Source organism: Peromyscus maniculatus, chromosome 22 (genome assembly GCF_049852395.1).
Source record: "Peromyscus maniculatus bairdii isolate BWxNUB_F1_BW_parent chromosome 22, HU_Pman_BW_mat_3.1, whole genome shotgun sequence".
In the NCBI taxonomy this organism is placed as follows: Eukaryota; Metazoa; Chordata; class Mammalia; order Rodentia; family Cricetidae; genus Peromyscus; species Peromyscus maniculatus.
This window is the reverse complement of record NC_134873.1, coordinates 44,287,656-44,308,521: the sequence shown is the minus strand read 5'-3', so window position 1 is coordinate 44,308,521 and position 20,866 is coordinate 44,287,656. Positions and strand designations below refer to the sequence as shown.

Below are 20,866 nucleotides of genomic sequence, written 5' to 3'. Positions count from 1 at the left end.
CCTGTCTGAAGTGAAACAGGCAATGGGCTGGCCAGAATGGATGAGGGAGACGTGCCTGAGCAGAGGGAGCAACGTGAGGAGAGGCACAGAGGACCTGAGAATGGGGACATTTGGCATCCCAGAGGCTCAGTTTGGCAGAGGTAGAGCATCGAGCATGGATGAAGGGACACAGTCAAAATAAAAGTGAAGGAGCCAGACAGAGTCTAGAGGCTCCGAAGGCTCTGCAAAGTAGTCTACATGACAGCACAGAACTGCTGGGTAAACTGACAAAGTGAGAAAGGACCCACGTGATGTCATGTTCTTCATTCTAGAGATGGCTTTAAAAGAACCCAGGGGCCAGGCAGTGGTGGCACACGCCTTTAATCCCAGCATTCGGGAGGCAGAGGCAGGTGGATCTCCGTGATTTCGAGGCCAGCCTGGGCTACCAAGTGAGTTCCAGGAAAGGCGCAAAGCTACACAGAGAAACCCTGTCTCGAAAAAACAGAAAAAAAGAACCCAGGGATCATAGGAGCTTTTCTTGCGATACAGTCAACAGCTGAGCCCTCCCTCTAATAAAGGTGGCTTTTAAAAACTGTCCTGACTACAGACGCACTTTGTGAGGCTATCAAAGGGACACCTGTCACCTTCTCAGCCCTGGGCATCTTCCTTTCCAACCAAAGATGACCTTGTTCTCTCTGGATGTTACTTCGTAACGTCAACCTACTGCCTCCATGTATTTTACAGCTGCCCGTCCATGAATTTCTTCTTCAACTGGACCTATCTTTGACCTACACACACACACACACACACACACACACACACACACACACACACACACACACACACACGCACACACCCCTTTACACCTTATTCACAAAGGAATCACCCTCCCCCAACATTAAAAGCCAGCTTACCCCCAAAAGACATCTGACCTATCATATATAAAAGAAAGTTACAGAAAAAGATGGCACTGTTCTGTGAAACTTGTATATGGGGATCCCTTCACTTTCTAGTGTAAATCACCAGTTTCCTTCTGTCATAACTGCGGGGCCATTTCTTATTTTTTTTTTCCACTAGAGGACAAGACTTGCTTGCTTCTGTCCTCTGTGTAGAAGGCTGATCTTCACAGACATTAATCTGATCCCCTGTCACAGGTCCATGAAACTGAACCCAAGATGACAGAATTTGAATGAAGGCCACTAACACAGGCCTTTAGGGCATTCTCTATAGTCCAGACAAATACAAAGCAGGCTCACACTCAATCCTAAATTGAATATCTTTATCAAACCTCTCCCCTCAAGACTCAGGGTCAATGTGAAAGATTCTAAGAGTCGGAGGTGGTGGATGGCTCCAAGGACCCAGTGTCATCCATCCCAACACAACAAGACAGATTCACATAGGAACTCATAGAGACTGCAGCAGCACACCAAAGACCTGTACAGGTTCAAACCAGAAAAAAAATATATATATATCCCAGCACTTGAAAGGTGAAGTTGACAGAAAGTCCCATCCCTAACCAAGAAGCTATTTGCAATTTATAAATGGAAATTTATAAATGGAAAATCAGTTTTCTCCAATAGAGTGTCACTGGGTATACCAACCATGCTCCAGGGTAGGCCTCATGCCCAGGAGTAGCCAGTCAATACAAACAGACACCGTGTGTGTGTGTGTGTGTGTGTGTGTGTGTGTGTGTGTGTGTGTGTGTGTATGTGTGTGTGTGTGTGTGTATGTGTGTGTATGTGTATGTGTATCTGTCTGTCTGTACTTTTTGGATTGGTAATTTTAAAATCTTACTGATTTCCTTTTCTTTTATTTTATTTTCAGTTTCCAGGGTTTTTTGGTGGTGGTGGTGGTGGTGGTGGGTTGTGTGTGTGTGTGTGTGTGTGTGTGTGTGTGTGTGTGTGTACTTGTTGAACTGGTATTTTTAAAATCTTACTGATTTTCTATTATTTTCAGTTTCTAGGTTTTTGTTGTTGTTGTTGTTGTTAGGGTGTGTGTGTGTGTGTGTGTGTGTGTGTGTGTACTTGTTGAACTGGTATTTTTTAAATCTTACTGATTTTCTTTTATATTCAGTTTCCAGGGTTTTTTGTTGTTGTTGTTGTTGTTAGGTTGTGTGTATGTGTGTGTGCGCGCGCGCGCGCATACACACACACATTTTGGGTTTTGGGCTGTTTTTCCTGCTTTGTTTTGCTTGTTTGTTTTTAAGGAAGAGAAAGAACATGAAGTTGGGCAGGTAGGAAGTGAAAGGGATCTAGAAGGAAAGAATATAATCAAAATACACTGCATGAGAGGAAATGTTAACCACTTTTATTTTACTTAAGCAGGCTCATGTAGACCATAATATCTGTGATGTCCCCTCACAGAGCTCGACAGAGATCTGAGCTCAAACGCCATCTCACTGCAGAAGCCTCGTCAAAACCAGCAACCCATGCTTTCAGCCCTTCCTATTCTCTGTCTTTTTTCTGTTCTTTACTTTCATGATATTTATCACTTCCTGGCATTCTATGTACACTGTCTCTTACAATAGATTTTTTTATAACTGCATATAATATAGCAGGAAAAATAGAGAGAGGGGCAGACAGAAAGAGAGCAGATCATATGCGGCGGTTTGAATGAGAATGCCTCCCGCCCCCATCGGCTCATGTATTTGAATACTTGGTCTCAAGTTGGTGGAACTGTTTAGGAAGGATTGGGAGGTGTGGCCTTGTGGGAGGAGGTATATTACTTGGGTGGGCTTTGAGGTTTCAAAAGCCCATGCTATTCCTAGTTAGCCCTCCCTGCTTCACACTTGAATATCTTCTTGAAGGAAGCTCTCAGCTACTGCTCTAGCTCCATGCCTGCCTGCGGGCTGCCATGCCCCCGAACACGATGGCCATGGACTCACCTTCTGAAACTGTAAGTCCCAATAAACTCTTTCTTCTATAGGTTGCCTTAGTCACAGTATCTTTTCATGGCAGTAAAAACTTCCCTAATACAATCCACACTCCCATATGTATGGATATAGTGTTTTTATGGGAAGATAACTTGCAACATAAGCTGCAGAATCTTAGTCATTCTGAAGCATGCACCCAATACATCTCAGTACAATCCATCGCTGTGCGTCCTTTCTCCAGAATGCCTTTATCTTGCAAAACTAGAGCTCTAACCCCATTAATAAACTTTCCATTCTGCCCTCCCTACCACCCCTGGCAATAATCACTGTTGTACTTTCTGCCTCCAGGAACCTGACAACTCCAGGCACCTCAGGGACGCCAAAGCACAAGCAACCTGTCCTTTAGTCACTGGTTTTCCTCGCATAGCATAATGTCCTCAAGGTCCATCCATGCAGCAACCACATCATATGTCACATCACATGCACGTTAATGTCATGGGGGAGGAGGAAGGACTGTGCCTGTTTTGTTCACTGTTGTTTCTCCAATGCCTAAACTCATCCCTGATACCTAATACATACTCCACACATATGTTAAATGAATTAAGATTTGCCCTCTAAGGGTACTCCACAATTTATAAGATGGAAATATTATACATTATGGTGTTTATTGTTAGAAAATAAAATAATTATGGATAGAAAACAACACATATAGTTGTTTTGCCAGACAGGGGCTCACTGTGTAGCCTGAGATGGCCTAGAATTTTTTTAAGTAGACCAGGCTGGCCTTGAACTCACAGATATCCACCTGTCTCCCTCCCAAGTGCTGGGATTAAAGGTGTGGAAGACCATGCTCTGCCAATAATAAATACATTTTGGAATGGTTTCCTTGACAAGTTTCTAGGCAATCTACATTGCCCAGATGAAAGGCAACCATTTTTAATTTATTTTTTTAAACTGTTGTAATGAGTCACCTCTAAAACCCCAAAGGTATCCCTGTAAAATTTATTGGGAAGAAAATACAGTCTCCAGTTCATCAGAATGGCCCCCCGAGGCATTTTCACGGAGGAGCTTCGGAAGGCCAACACAATACAGTTGGCAGAAAGTGAATGGCTCAGGTTTGAACAAGGTTGCCAGGGGGTAAAAAAAAAAAATCTGTTTCCCCCACCCTGAGCTGTTATGTCAGTTTATTTAATGCTTCGGAGACAGTCATCTTCTTCCCTTCTCAGGAAGAGAACCTCTAGAATGGATTCAGCAACATGAGTTGCTCGCCCCCCCCTTCCTGAAGTACAGTCTTTAGAAGATGAGTTCTAAGACAGATGGAGAGGTTTCCAACACAGAGCATGAGGCGAATAGAAGAAGGGTGGGGTGACCACTCACTCAGAAAGTGACCCTCCTAAAACACCAGCTTCTTGCCTGAAAACAGCAGGTCTCTTTCTCTTGTTCAAAATGATGGACAGGGTATTGGCATCACCTTTCTGAAGTGCTTCATGAGAGAGCGAAGTTCAAATCTCCAAGCTTGCAGTGCGAGGCACCCCATGGCCTTGACACGATCCGTCTTCTCCTGTCAGACCCGTCATGTATTATTGCTAAGACAAACTATTCCCGGTTCCACAGAACCACCTGCTGTTTTGTCTTCACACCAATTTAACCGGAACATTCTTCCTCCCCCAGCAATTCCCCTTGCCTCTCGTTCGTTTTTATATGAAGACTTTTACAATGTTTAGAGTTTCACAACCCGTGTCCGTCAACAAGCAGTCAGTACGCACCGATTCCCCGTGTGACAATGTGCTGAGGAGGGGAGACAGCATGGTGGACTACATAGAGACACGGAGGGAGGGACACACCATCCCTCTCCAAATATCCTCCGCCAGTTGGAAGCGATACCTCGTCTCTTCTCCGGACTCCTGCTTGGCGTGATCTCCCTTGGTTTAAGGTTCTGTGTGCATCTCCTTCATCTCCTCCTTAGAGCAGTAGCTTTATGGTTTGTTCATCATGAAAAACCTAGGACCCGGCTATGTGCATAATCACTTAATACACACTCAGAGGAAAGAACTCGGGGTAGGTCATCGTGTGAAACCTACCCTCCTGCTTTATGCATAATTATTTAATACCTGCTCAGAGGAAGCAACATGAGAGAGCTGGAGGTACCGAGACACCACAAGAAAAGTTACTTAAAGTTGCCTTCAGTCAAGCCACAGATGCCTCCGGTTCTCACATCGGCAGGTTATGGCTGCCACCACTGCGTTCTCTCAAATGAAATAACAGACGGGAGGCGTGGTTTCTAAATTTCTATCAGATATGTTTCTGTAGTTACTTCCTGGGCATTTGTGGGACAAGAGTCCCTTCTACATACTCGAGAGAAACAGCGCGGTATGACAGGATACAGAGCAGTTTTTATCACGGCTCTTCCCATCTCTTAATAAGTCACATCAAAGGGCAGCTCGGCAGTGTTTGTGATAGTCTGCTGGCGACACCAGCCAGTCTTCAGCCCCTTTTTCTTCATACTCACAAAAACCTGATTCTCATTACACACACACACACACACACACACACACACACACACACACACACACACACACACAAGGTTAAGAAGCCATTGACACAGCAGCACTGAACGGAAAAAGTTGGCCCCACCCACCTTTAGGTAAGTTTTCATTTTTCAAAAGAAAGAACTGGAGGAGCAAGGGAAGCAGAGACAAAACTGCTCTCACTGGAAACAAATCGGAATGATTAGAAATCTGCTTTATAGATAACAGAACTCGACGTAAGTCTGCTACACTCCGTCTCATTATTACCACGCACGTGGGGAGTTTATGCCAGAGAAGTACTACATCCCTTGAAAATCACCTTCACAGGGGCCTCGCTCTTTCCCTTATAAAATTTTTTATGGATTTATTTCTTTTGGGTAGGGGGGCCTTGTGCATTCTAAGCAAGAAGAATTCTGCCATTGAACTACAGCCCCGGCCCAGAGGCCTCACTTTGAAAGTCTCACTGAGTAGAAATTCTACTTCCTGATTCTCCCACCAAATACTCAAGGGCAGAGATGATTAGGCTTAGTCATCACCAGCTCAGTAGAGAAATACCTGCTGCCTCTCACATCCGCCAGCCCAACATGTCGTCAGTACAGCACAGACGGCCAACCCAGAGGTAGCCGGAATAAAGAAGAGATCCAGATCCATAGCCTGCTACAGAGCAATCGCTGTACATCTATTAGTGACTACCTCCGGGCAGGTGGGGTAACTTGGGACCAGAGAGAGTATAGAACCAGAGCTTGGCTATAATGAAGTCAGGATCTTGAGTCGTAAGTACTAGGCTCAGTAATTTCATATATTCCCCATCTCGCTCCTTCCTTAATCTATATATTCTCCCTCCCCCTCCCTCTCCACACCCCCCCCAGTCCACCCCACCACCTCTCTCTTCAGTCTTTCTACACGTTCCAACGCCGTGAGGTTCTTCAAGGTGTCCCTCTGATGCACTGAAGTCAGACTCCAGGGAAGCTAAGTACGCCGATGACGTAAAGGGGATTATTCCACTTTTTGCCAGGCAACTGGTTGTGTGTCTAGGCCCAGCTCACTTAACACTCTGTGCCTACTTCCTCACTGCAGCAATTGGGTAGTGGTGAGATTAGCACCGCTCCCTTCAAAGATATGTAAGTCACCAGAGAAATGTTGTAAACCTGAACTTAAGACAAATGCTACATACCAACTGCCATGGACCACAGCATCTGCTCTGCTATAGACTGTCTCCGGCTGCATCCCTACCCAGCAGCAGAAGGGAGCACTATGCCAGAGGCCACAGGGCCCACGAATACTGAACTGTACTGTCTGGCCTTCCTCAGAGAAGCACGCCAGGCCAACCCTTTTAGTACCCTTAAATATAGCAAGCCCAGACCAGTTGTTAGCAAGTTACGAGCATCTGAATTTTCTGCAAATTGTACTGTTTTCCATACAGATGTCTTATCTGTCAAAATGTGTACGACCTTATACAAAAGTACACAGGGAGAGAAAATAAGTCAGAAAACTACTCTTTATTAATAATAAAATTATATTATACCAATAAAGTCCAAAAAGACCAAAGCACACAAATGAATCTTTTAGTCTTTCTGTGTTGTTGAAGGATCACACTTTACAAGTTTGCTAAGCTATCTCTTTTCAATAAAGACAAATTACAAAACATGCCCCTCAAGCCCTCTAATATTTGAGCTGAAACATAATAAAATAACATTGGAGAGAAATGAAAGATTCCTCATGGTCTCCATTGTGAAGCTACTCATTGTGAACAGAGTTTCTAAAAATCTTTAAACTGTACTTAAACTTTTGAAAAGTTAAGTGGGAATGCCGATCCTTTCACGGAGGGCTCAGGGCTGATTCTGAACTGCTCGTGCGAGCAACCGTGCCGTCCATTGTATTCTGAATGAGCTATGTGTAATCTGCCCCTAAACAACTGGGCAACCGCCAAAAAGGAAAGTGTGTGGCGTGCGTTAACAACCAGACTTCCTCTGTTTCCCAATGCCTTCAAATATTTAGTTTCAAAATGAATACGCCGCAAGTCAGAAAAAAAAAAAAAAAAAAAAAAACTACCCATTCAATTACTCGGTCATTGCTACTGTAAATATTTGCCATAAGTGCCGGGAAGTGCGGACAACACCAATGATGATGATGATGGAGATTGAGCAGTGAGGAAGGACTCCTGCTAGGAAAAACGAAATGAGAGAGAGAAAAGCACCCAAGTCCAGCATCTCCTGTCCGGAACTGCTTTCTCCCTTCCTCTCCTTGTTTATAGAAAAAGGAAAAGCCATAATATAACACTATTTACTGCTGATTTTAAAAGCGGTAAGATGACTGAGGAGGTGAGTCTGCAGTAGGAGTCATTTTATCACACACACACACACACACACACACACACACACACACACACACACACATATATGATCTCAATATATATATATATATATATATATATATATATATATATATATATATATATATAGTCCCATTTATTTTAGGGATGAGAAAAAGCGAGTCCTCAAAATCCTAAATGGCATGCCCTGTGGACTCCCTGGACAGAAACGGAACCAAGACTCCCCTCTGTTTGCCTGATCATCAATCAGTTGAGTACACTTCACCTGAGACTTGGCTCCCTGGCCTGCTAAGTACTGTGTACCACCACTTGGCATATAATAGCTAAATCCTCCTCAAAACTTTCCCAAGTACCCCAGTCCCAGCCAGGAAAAGGACAATACCCTATTCAATCATATCCATGGGCATATGTTATTTTTCCAACTACAGATGATCAATAACACCGCTGCGGCCTCATTTAGAGTTTCCACGGTGTAACGGACTAGCCAAAGCCCCAGGAAGGGTTTCAGGCTGCCCTTCACGCTTCGTCTTGAGGGAAATCAGTTTGAAATAGCATCCCTTTGCTGCACGCCTCAGACACACACTCCCAAGACTAAACAGCAATATTCCATAAAAAGACCAGATCTAGCCAGTGTTATTATCTGTCTGACATTTTGGTTATTCTTGTGAGTAACTCAGAAAGTAACGTGGGTGTCTGGATTATTTGAGTACACATGGCAAGCCATAATTGGTCAAAAAATAATAAAAGGCTCTTTTTTTTTTTTTTGAGTGACAAAAATACTGTATTGCACGATGGCATGGCACTATGACAGGTTTCAGGAGACCGCAATGCTTTCTCCGCTTACAAAAATGCAGAAAAGAAACAGAATTTTAAAAGAGGCAAAAAAAAAAATCCCATTTATGCAGTCAGTAACTACTAGTTTATATTTAAAGTTTTTGTGGGCTGACAGCAATCCACTAGTCTCTCTTGTGCAAATCCATCTTATACATCAATCTATAATTCTGTCTCGTGATACAGAGCAGACACGTGGCAGGAGAAACAGGGCTACATCCCTTCCTACACCAAAGTCCAGATTTTGACAGTTTTTAGAGAAAAAAGAATTAGGAGCCCCAGTATTTATGACATGACGACTTTTAATTTCATTACAATGTCCCGGGTTTATAGGAGTCAAATCTAATCTAAACCCACTTTATCGATAAGCTGATAAAACCCCCGAAGCTAAGCAATATACGTTAGGCATTTGGGTCTCACCTAGAAACTCAGCCTAGTCTGCTCTACTCTGTACCTTCCCATCACTGCCCAGCTGGGGAGATGCTAAGCCATAAAGGGAAATATTCTAGTTGCCATTTCCCCAAGAAGCCAAAAAAATCAGGCTGAAAAAAAAAAAAGAAGTATTCCAAAAAGCAACGTTAAAAGACCTCGTAAAAGAAACACATTCATCTTCAGAGAGAGAAACCTGTTCAAGCAGAGAGAGCCATGTGAATGGAAGGGTGTCTAGGTGCTATCACCTCATAAAATGACGGGGGGGGGGGAGATAAGGACAGTTAGGGACCACGGAGGAACTCACCCACTCGGAAGTTCGTGGCTGTCAGGGTGTCGGCTGCATGGCCGTTCTCACTAATGAGAGTCGTGGTATTCCCCTTCTGGCAGCTGTTCTGACAGTTACCCTTGGTGCAGGTCACTTTACAGATGCTCGGAGTAAAGACCACCTTGATGCGACCAGTGTGGTTACTCACTAGGAGCAGAGGCAGACAGAAAAAGAACAAGAGACGCGTCAGCTGAGGAGCCATGAACTTGCCTTGGAAAAATTTTCAATGTTAAAAAAAAAAAAAAGAAAGAAAGAAAGAAAAAGAAAAAGAAAAGGGGCAAGAGAGGGGGAAGAGAGAGCCCACAGCCCGACAGGTTTCAGGCAGAGGGAAGCCTGTTCTGCTTGCCGCGCTCTCTCTCTCTCTCTATCCAGTGGTGTCTCTGAAACAGGAGTAGGAAGCTTAACAAACAGAACTCCGGGATGCACTCCAAAACCACATTTGAAGCGAGTCACTGGAGTGGGATTACTAACCACAATGCTGCACTTTATTCACGGGCAGACAAAGAGCAACATCCAGGGCAAGGCAGATTAAAGAGCCAACCCCGATGGGGCAGATGTAACGCGAAGGGGGTTGGCCCCCCGCACCTAGGGCTGAATAAACTCCTGTGTCCTCAGCTCGCATACTTTCCCCGTTTCTCCACTTATGAAGTCACTCTTTGCAGCCCGACCCCTGGAAATGTCTCAGGCATGCGGCATGTCTGAAAACATCTGTCTCAAATCTCCTGGCACTTTCGGCTCAAGTGATCACATCCTATGACGCAGCTGTGGGAGACCATCTCTTTCTCACAAGGCCTGGGCATCATTGGTCCATACGAATTCCTACGACCTAGATTGTGTTTTCCTAGGTACGGACGGGGCCCATCGAAGAGGAAGTTGGGACCCGTCATGGGGATAGAAGTATCGCCTCTGTTCAAACAGCCTGAGCTCTTGCCGTCACTGTACACAGACCACCTGAAGAGGAAATTCTGTCATTCACAAGGTACTTTCCTAAAAGCCCAATGCTATAATCTGACAGGCAGGCGGAGGTAGTACTGTGGCGCACGATTCGGCACTGAGCCAAAAAATGCACTGTGGCTTTGGATCCTGGCTCAGTTTTCATGTGACTCTGAACATTCCATGTCACCAATTCTCTAAAACACGAAAGAACTGAAACTGATATTTTCTAGCCAATCATAACTTTCCAAAGTCTCCACGTGGAGCCAAACCTGACCCACTTTGGCTTGGTTTTGTTTTGTTTTGTTTTGTTTTTTCAATAAAGTTTTATTGGAACACACAGATGCACTCCCTGTCTATGGCTGCCCATTACAACACAGCACAATTATACTGAGATTACATGACCTCAGCATGCCTGTTCTTCACAGCTAGATCTCAGTCTACACTGTAGACTATACTGCCCTGTTTTGACTTCTCTTTGCATGTGATAGACCTTCATTTGGGTCCTTCCTCTTTCCCAGCCCTGAAGCACTGAGCAGAGATGCTGACAATCACTGATAACAGGGACAGTTTAAGTCTTCTGAGAAACAGTGTCTTTATCCCTGCCACAGTCTTCACAGAATTTCCAAAGGGGAGCAGGGCCTGCCTGGCCTATCCAGCCTCACTCCTGCCCCACCTCTGGACTCCTTTAGCCTGATGACAATTGTATTTTCAGAGAAATCATCCAGTATGCCTCTAGAGACCCACAATAAATTAAAGTGTGGCTCAAACCTGAGCTTAGAAACCAAATTTTAACCAGAGAAGCCATTACAATTTCAAAGTTAGAGTGGGACCCCCAGAAGGCTTTTCCTACATAGCAACTTCTCATTCACTGATTGCATTATAAGCACCAAATAGTCCTTTGGGCTTTATCTGGACATGTCTCACGACAGGGCGCTCATCATCATGAATCCCGTCCTAGGTACAGGGTGATTTCTAAACTAAATGCGTTCCTGCAGGAACTTATTAGTCCTGATAAAGGTTTCCCTGTCTCACAAACCCAATGCCTCTTCCACATGGCGGCCCTTCAAAGGCTCCAAGCCAGCTGCCACATCATCACAAAGCCGAAGTTAAAAGCGTTATAAGCCATCAGCTGCATTGGCCTGCTTCATAGGATTTCTGGGAAGAAAAAAAAAAAAAGCCCCTCAGTTCTTTTCAAATGGTTTCTAAGGAAGTTTTTCCTTCCCTAGGGGTTCTAACACTAGAAGTCGAGACAGGTGTTTAAGCCAGGCATCAGGACATATATTGGGAAACTGAGGCAGGAAGATTGTTGCTAATTCAAGGCCAGGTTGTTCTACCTGGTAAGTCCCAGGCCAGCTAGTATACATGGCCAGACCCTATCTTAAGAAAAAAAAAGGAACCAAAGAAAGGAAGAAGAGTGGAAAGAGGAAGGAAGGAGGGAGGGAGAGAGGGAGAGAAGGAAGGAGGGAGGGGAGGGAGAGAGGGAAGGGAAGATGGAAAGAGAAAAGGGAAGAAAGGAGGGAATTGGTTTAATGACAAGGTATTTTACTTGCAAACAAGGCTTCCAGCATCCTCCAAAAAATGGCATCGTATAAGAAGCCGCTATCAGGACTGAAGGCAGACGCTCACTGTCTATTGAAGGCTAGACGGTAACTATTTTAGGAATGCAGGCCAAAGGACACCATCAGAACTATTGGGCTCTGCTGCCGTAACCCGGATGCACCTGTACTGAGCCGTGTGGAGGCCTGGAAAGATGGCTTGCTGCGCTACCCCGAGGGCTGGGGTTTGGATCCCAGGATCCATGCTGGGCAGCCCACCAAACACCTCTAACTCTAGCTCCAAGGGATCGGACGGCCCTGTCTATCCTTCATAGCCACCCGCCTCCCCTCTCACACAGATACAGACATATAAAACTTTTTAAAAGTGGCACACAAGTGGTGAGCGTGGCTGTATCCCAGTAAAACTTTATTTCAAGCTGCCCAAAGCTTTAAGTGCTCACGTGGATATTTCTAATTATCTGGGCATCTACCTTAGAAATCCCAAACCATGCAATGAAATACTGATGGCGGCCGAACAAAATTCTTCCAGCTTCTTTTTTTTTAAACAGTAACACAAACACATCAGCATAGGTTCAATGTTGTTAGACCATGCTTCCAAATATCCTGAGGATACTTTGTGTGTACAAGCTGAAATGGGGGGGGGGGGGTGTCTTCTCTCTTCAGACGAATATAAATTTCTATTTCCTCTGGCTCATGGTACAGTAATGAAATCAAAAGCCCTGTGCCAACTCTTCTGTCTCTGGCATTCTCTTGTAGCATCAGCAACTGCTAGGCGGATGCCCAGTTACCTAAATTAAGCTTGCTTATGTGAACTGAGACATCCAAAGAAAGCAAGTGTTTAATCCTGAGCCCAGCCACACCTCAGAGCTACAGTAGTCATTTCAGAAGCACTGGAGGGCCTCCCAGCCTATTGTTTTAAAAATTTATAGCTCTTTGCCAAAAAACTATATTTTGGCCTGGAATCATCTGGACTTTCAAAAGGCAGAGACGGTTTCATGTGACTTAATCCTGATTTTTACAGTGCTCACACTGTCATAAAGCAGAAGATACATGGTTATTCATATTTCCCATTGTGTTTTGCAAGCATTCTGCTAGAGTTTAAGTCTAAAGGAGACACCTGTATTCCTGGTGGGTCCTTTTGTCTCATCATGAAGCATTTAAGCCTCTGTGCTGATGAGTTTGAGGTTCCTACTCGAAACTCTCCAAAATCAGAATTGGAGGAGAAAAAATATGTTGACTCTAACCAGTTACTCAGATTGCTATCAGGATCTCAATAAATCCCTCAGGATTCAAAAATATACATGTCTCCATCCCAGTATCCTAAAAGCATTTCTACCTACCTAAGGAATGATTTTGCGTTTGAAAGTGCACAAAACTGTGGTCCACTGTTCAGGGCTTCAGATTCCTCAGATGTGAGGAGTAAAGGGCCAGACTAGTCACCACCCAAGAGTCCAGCAGGATGTCACTAACCATGGATATGACCTGTCCTCTAAAAGCCACTGGGCTATCAGAGACATGCTCATATCAGACGTTTACAACTACTACTACTACTAAAAGGACCCCTGTGCCTTGTACCCAGTTGTCAGCAAATGTTAAATAAATAAAGTGACTTGGAGCTGACAAGGATGACTGCTGAGTCCCTCACAGGACTGGGACTCACAGGTTGCTGGAGGTCATTTCTGCCTAAGGCCTTGCTTCATAATGTAAGTCCAAGGCTAACAGTGGTCAACGGCCCTGCTGAGAAGCATGTCCTGGTTGAGGAGGTCTAATAAATCTGAGAAGCACAAAGTGGGACCAGCCAGGAGTCAGCAGAGAGCTCACTGGACAGCTTCCGCGTTTGTTCTGTCTGAGAGAAAATAAGTGTAATTTTTAAAAGATCCTTGTAGGTAAATCGGCCCCAGAAATCTTTAGCAAGCCCTTTAAGACCTTGAGTTTTAGAGGCTTTGGCTAAGAGTGGAGATTGCCCGGAGCCATGCAGCACCTCCACAGTGCCTCCTAGTCAGTCAGTCAAAGACACTGGAGAGTCAACATCCTGTCTGCAGCCTCTGCCAGACCCTGTGTGAACTTATACCTCCAAGAAGAGGCTCAGGGCGTAGCACAGACGGTCAGAGTGACTAGCAAGTGTCATGGAAGCCAAGCCCAATACCCTCCCAAGGTTTATATTAAAGGAGTTGGGGGAGGGATTTCATCGGTACTGCTCAATCGCTACCCAAAGAGAACACTCAAAACTATAGAAATTGTTTCTGACCAACAGACTGGGCCTAGAAAAGAGGACGGTTGCCATCTTTCAATCATCGGATCAAGATGTGACCAAAAGCCGAGGCAGCCAGAGAAATAAATAAAACGAGTTCAAGCCTCACTTCAGATGTCATGAACAAATACGGTCTCCTTAGTAGTCACCCAGAATGCTGGTATAGCATGTCAGCGCTCATCCAACTTAAACAGTGAGGGCCGGCGAGCTCAGGCAATGGCTATGAGAGGCAGCCTCTCAGATGAAAAACCACCATCCTGCCATTAACTGAGGCCCACGGGAAGAAACACACGAGCCGAGTCAACATAGGTAACACATCCTCTCTTCTCACTGACAGAGAGACTGAGCCAACAGGTCATGCTGCTGCTTGTAATTCATCACTTGCCCCGAGGCCAAGAATTCTTTGAAGGACAAATCTTAGGAGTATTCAATGCTCTTAGCCCAACAGGGCTTTAGCATTTGGCTCCAGATTTAACTTCTTCTAGATTATTAAAACAATGCCCACAGAGTGCTCTACTTCTTCAAACAAGGTGGAAATGACCAATTAACATCAAATCCATCCCCTCACCGGGTAATACTGGAAAAACCCTCCCAAAAGGAATGTCAGTTGGGATGTCTACTGTGAGTTGGGGTGGGACCTCCTAGCTACACAGGTGATTAAACTCCAAAGACAGCTGACCTTTCTCCTCCCTCTTCCCAATTCTCCCTTAATAATAATAGAGGGAGCAGGACAGTGGTGGCCCATGCCTTTAATCCCAGCACTCAGGAGACAGAGGCAGGTGGATCTCTGTGAGTTCAAGGCCAGCCTGGTCTACAGAGATCCAGGACAGGCTCCAAAGCTACACAGAGAGACCCTGTCTTGAAAAACAAAAACAAAATAATAATAATAATAATAATAATAATAATAATAATAGTAGTAGTAATAGAGGGAACAGCATGTTGGTTATGTATTTCTCTTGACTACATGCACACAAATATACATTTATACACACTTATGAAAATTGCCTTACGGAAGGGCAAAGAGAGAAGTAGAAAATTATATTCAGCAAAATAATAAATTCCTGTGTACGGCCTGTGGATAATGCTTATCAAAAAGCAGAAAGGAGGGGCTTGAGAAGTGGCTCAGTTGGCAAAGGGCTTGTGAAGGAAATGTAAGGATCTGACTGCCAGCCCCAGCATCCACATTAAAGAGAAGGCTCTGCATGGGGCATGGGGATGTACGCCTTTGATCCTGTAATCCCTAAGCTGGAGGGATGGAGACAGGAGGATCTCTTGTGCTCACTGGCTGGCCAGCCTAACCAAATGGGTTAGCTCTAGGCTCCAGTGAGAGACCCTATCTCAGAAAGTAAGTCTAATGGCTCCTGATGTTGACCTCTGTCCGCCACGCACACTCACACATATACATATACGTGAGCACTCGAGCACACGCAATGCAGGGGTCAAATGCATGTAGTGTTTTAAAATACAAATGTAAATGGCCCCCTCAAAGGGCCCGTTTGAGATGTGCAGCAGCTATGAACCTCATCCTCTCATTATGACCTCACTTGCTGTCTGACTCTCATACTCATCATGTGATCTCTGCAGATAGGGCTGCCTGGCCTTTTTCCTGATGAAGAACATTAGCCCACCCAAGGTCCCATCCATTCCGCCTTCTCAGAGACTTCTCCATACATCCTCATTAGCACACAGTCGTGCTGTGTGGTTTCATATTTCCGTGATTCTATGCTATTCTGCTCTATTCCAGATGATGCTCCACTTCTCTTCCCTCCTCATCACAAAACTGTCAGGTCCAAAGGGTGCCCTATTCCTCCCCCCAAAAAAGCAGGACCATTGACTCAGTCCAATATTGAGTCTAGGTCCAGCTCAAACTGGACTACAGGATTTCTGGCGGCTAGATAAACGCCAGTATTCTGCAGGAACTTGTGAATCTGGTTCCACCCGCCAGAAAGAGTCATTTCTCTTACCTCTGGCCAGAAAAGACAAATGGCTACACTTGTGGTGTATCAAAGCCCATGCTGGCCTCTAGGCTTCCTCCGAAGCACAAGTACCTTTATACATTTTAAAATCCACGATAGCATCCCAGCCCTGCTCACCTCCTCCCCTACCCTAAACTCTCTCCAGCTCACAGGCTTCTCTCGCCCCAGCTACCCATCCTTCTTACAATGGGGCTATCATCACTGTACCTACTCTCTCCTCCTCGTGCTTACTCTTTCCTATCTCTCCCTCCCCCGCCTCTGGCTCTGCTCTGTTCCCTATCTCTCTTGCTATCTCACTAACTCCACTGTTCTCTCCTGCTTCCCTAGTCCCGGCCACCTGGCCATGTCCAGTCTGCTGCTTCTCCCCTCTTCTTACTCACAGGGAAAACCTTAACCACATCACACAGCAGTCCGTCACGTTGTCCCCTCGCATACGAAAGCCATCCCCTAACTCTCCTACCCTTTCCTCTTCAGTTTGCTGAAACCAACCAGGCTTTTGCCGTCAACGCTTCATGATACCTGTCTTTAGGAAGATTATCGATGGATTATTAATTGTCAAATGCAACCAAACCCTCTGGTCTCTCTTGTTCCAACTTCCACAATATATGGCACACTATAGCACCCTGCCTTGTGACATAAATTCCTCATTTGTCTTCTAAGGTACCCTAATCTCTTAAGGTCGGCTCCTTTCCCGGACTTTCTCCCTGCTAATTCTCACGATTCAGCTCATGGGACATGCTCAGAGCTCAGTGTTTATAGCCTTATCTTCATTATACTACATTCACAGATGACGCTATCCTGCCTTGTTTCGTGGACTTAAACACCCTCTATAAATTTCTGTGGAGTAACATGTAACAGTAGCCAGTAACACCTTAATCTGTGTTTATTCGTATTCATATGGGAAGTGCTATAAATATGTATGTGCAGATATAAACTAATGTGTATATATAGAAATACACACACACACACACAGAGCAATCTAACTACATACTCTGCTAGGTACACATTACTAGTCAAACAAAACATATCCAGAATTACGCTTTCTTCCCTAATTCTAGTCTGGTTCTTTTTTCCCCCTACCATCTGACAGCAATACAACAACAAATTCTGTTCATTAGTTATATTTCAGAAAGCAGCAGCTTCTCCTCAGGTCCCTGGTAACGGCCTGATGCAATGCCCCATCACGCTGTCTAGATTATTTCAGCTCTTTCCTATCTGGACTCTGCTTCCCACCATGCCCTCCCACAGCTTACTCTCCTCACAGCATCCAGTGTACCCTTTCTTAAGAGTAACAGTCGCCGGGCGGTGGTGGCGCACACCTTTAATCCCAGCACTTGGGAGGCAGAGGCAGACGGATCTCTGTGAGTTAGAGGCCAGCCTGGGCTACCAAGTGAGTTTCTGGAAAGGCGCAAAGCTACACAGAGAAACCCTGTCTCGAAAAACCAAAAAAAAAAAAAAAAAAAAAAAGAGTAACAGTCAAGCATGGCTCTCCTCCCTTCCATGGCTTCCCACTTCAACCAAGACAGACGCCAAAGGCCTTACCAAGACCCTTGGAGCCACCCAAGACTTCCAAGACCACAACTCGGCCCCACCCTCCACTCTGGCTTTCTCACCGTTCCTCAAACACGTACACAGTCCTGTCTCCAATCTTGGTACTTGTTCCCTCGGCTGGAGCGGCCTTCTCTGGACACTCAGAGCTTTTTCTCTCATATTCTTCAAGCCTTCTCCTGTCATATTATCAGGGAGTTTCCTCATTGCAACCAAGATAAAATTGTCATATCACCCCCACATTGCCTGATTGTAGTTTGCATTTCATTTTCTATTTAATGCAAGTTTCTTTTTATTAATACCTTAAGAATATAACCGTCATGAAAATAAGCATCTCACACCAAGTACTTAAGTATTAATGAAATAAAAAAATGGACCTTACTGACGAGAAATTAAATAAATATTAATATTTATCTGTGGGGAATTAAAGGACACACCTGCGAAACCTTTAGCCTTATAATGTATTTGCTATATATACACTTGTCTAGAGAAGATTTTTAACTACTAGCATGTCAGAGCAAGAGAAAGCAGGGGCCATTATGGCTTGCAAATTCTGCAGTTAGTACAAAACATTTTCCCTAAAACATTACCAAAATGGCTAATGTTTTAAGTAAAACAATCTCTCAATTAAATAAACCAAAGGAAATAATGAGCTAGGCAACAGGAAATAGAATTTCTCAGCACGTTTTCAAAAGAAAAATAATTTTTGCTAACAAAATTTTACAACATGTTGTGCAAAAAAAAAAAAAAAAAAAAAAAAAAAATCGGGCCGGGCGGTGGTGGCGCACACCTTTAATCCCAGCACTCGGGAGGCAGAGCCAGGTGGATCTCTGTGAGTTCGAGGCCAGCCTGGTCTACAAAGCGAGTTCCAGGAAAGGCGCAAAGCTACACAGAGAAACCCTGTCTCGAAAAACCAAAAAAAAAAAAAGAAAGAAAGAAAGGAAGGAAGGAAGGAAGGAAGGAAGGAAGGAAGGAAGGAAGGAAGGAAGGAAGGAAGGAAGGAAGAAAGAAAAGAAAACACCCAAACCAACCTCAGGTCTCCACACACAAGTGCACACGCTTGCATTTGCACACTTGCATTTGCACACTGTCATACACATGCACACATATATACAAACATACACACATACCACAGATACACTCAAACAACAACAATAAAAAGAATTGCAACACCGATCTCCTAGGACTCACCATCAATCTTGCCTCACCAGCCACACTACTGTTGTGATGGGCCCTTTTTAAAAGTACAGTTTTTAAACGTTTATTTTTATAATTTTTTGAAAATTCAATACATTTAAAAAGACCACATCTGAGAATGTGGCATTGGTTTGATCTTTCATTGACCTTCTCGTAGTCTCACCTCTTTCAATACCACTTTCTTCTTTACAAATAGAAGAAAGAATCCTATTTTTATCCCTGGAATAAACTCCAGTATTTCTGAAGGTACAATATATTTTATAGTCGAAAGAATCTTACCCAACACATAGTTTACTCACCCAGCAGGAGCTGGTCCAGTGTTTCAAGAAAGAAAGAAAGAAAAGAAAAAGCAGCCTGCCATAAAACAGAGAACTAGCAAAACACTAATGACTTTTTGACATTTTCATTCTCTGACCCTTTTTGTAAAATAGTTTTCTTTAACCTCACAGACGCTGAAGAGAGCCGATGACCGACACACACTTTTTCAGTTTAGGGACAAAGAACACCCAGCAAAGTTCAGGAGGAATTCTGAACTGTAGTTCAGGGGCAGACATGACGGCACTTGCTCATCCCCAATCCAGCCCCCACTAACCAGAAGCAGAGACAGGGTGCAGACCTCGGCCCTGGTGCCCCTGGCATCACATCAAGTGGTTCTGGGGTGGTCATTCTGACACTTCCCCCAGAACTCATTTGTCTAGAGTACATCTGGAAGACTCCACCCCAGCCGTAATTCTGAATGCCTCCCACGACAGACCAGTGTGTCCCATCCAAGATAGACAACGGGATACGGATTCCGTGACTCAAGAGCTAAAGAAAAATATCTCCCAAAGAAGGTCTTTATTGAATTCAAACAACAAAGGACAAGAGACAGAGGAGCCCAAGGTACCCATCTTCTCAAGCTGGATAGAGGAAGCAATGGATAACCATGGTCTAAAATAACCAGGGGGAGTTAGGCATCTACCCAGGGGTGGTTTTTGTTTTTTGTTTTGTTTTTCAGGGCTGGACAGGTAGTAAGAGGTTCAAGAAGTTACTTTAATACCCTGTCTCCCAAGGAGAAAAAAAAAAAACAAAAAACACTGATGCCATTTTTTTTTCATATGTGAAAAATCTCTACCTCCCTCCATGATCCCAGGCTAGTATCTGAAATACACACTTAAGATGCCACAGCATGGCCTCGGGTACAGAGGAGGCAGGAAGGTGAGTGACAAGATGGCGTCACTGCTGTCAAGAAGGAGAAGAAGAAGACAGGACAATCAGCATTCACCTGCCTTGTGTCTCTATACCCACACCATCTGGCCAGTCCGCAGGGGCTCCCTACAGAAATAGTACTTGGATATCTCTCGTGTGACTCAGATTTTCTGTCCCTTAATTTTGGAATGGAATTGGGTTTTATTTATCTCCACATTTGTTGTTTTTCAAAAAGCAAGCGAGTGGAGACATTTGCCATTGGTCCATCACTCACCATCCCCATAAATAGCGTCTGTGTGTTTGGATGTGGAGGGAAGAGGCTGACTCAATGGACAGACGGCTCCTGGGTTATGCACTTACCAAGCAACAAATTCCAAGACTGACCCACAAGCCCCAGGGAAGGGCTCCTTGCCTCATGGATCTCACTCCATCTCCTGTGCTCATGCTGACAATTTGGAGTCCATATGACCTAAATAGTTCTTATGACATATAATTCTGACAAAAAAAATCAAACTCCTTTAAAGGAAATTAAGACCTTTCCTATGTAGACACAACTGACTCTCATCTTCAGCCACACCCACAAGGACAGCCAGGGAGTTAGCCAGGCCATCATGGCCCAGAATCTTCATGTGTACACTTCCTTCCTACCAAAAAAAGAAGAAGAAAAACCTTTTTCTTTTTCTTTTCTTTTTCTTTTTTTGTCTTTCTTAGGGTTTGGGGTTTTTTTTTGTTTTTATTGTTGTTTTGTTGTTGTTGTTTTGTTTTGTTCTACCATCTTCAGTCCAGATCAAGAGGACGGCAGAGGCCCCTGTCCTCTTGATTCTGCTTCCTTCTGTCTGCAGATGCCTCTCTACTCTGACACCTTCCTTCGGCCTCCGGCAAAATGAAAAACCAAAAAGAAACAAGTGGGCCTTC

The 20,866-nt window shown here is 44.4% G+C and overlaps 1 protein-coding gene across 7 annotated transcripts in view; it reads right to left on the bottom strand.

Moving 5' to 3' along the window:
* Positions 1-20,866, bottom strand: part of Ltbp1 (latent transforming growth factor beta binding protein 1) — a 399,391-nt gene that overhangs the window by 213,103 nt on the left and 165,422 nt on the right. For 6 of the 7 annotated variants that reach the window (XM_006984834.4, XM_076558654.1, XM_076558656.1 and 3 more), the window contains exon 5: positions 9,279-9,446. The exons of the other annotated variant lie outside the window; for it this stretch is intronic. In XM_006984834.4, the coding sequence (XP_006984896.1) occupies positions 9,279-9,446 (168 nt within the window). The remainder of the gene's footprint in view (positions 1-9,278; positions 9,447-20,866) is intronic. 7 annotated transcript variants of the gene reach the window in all.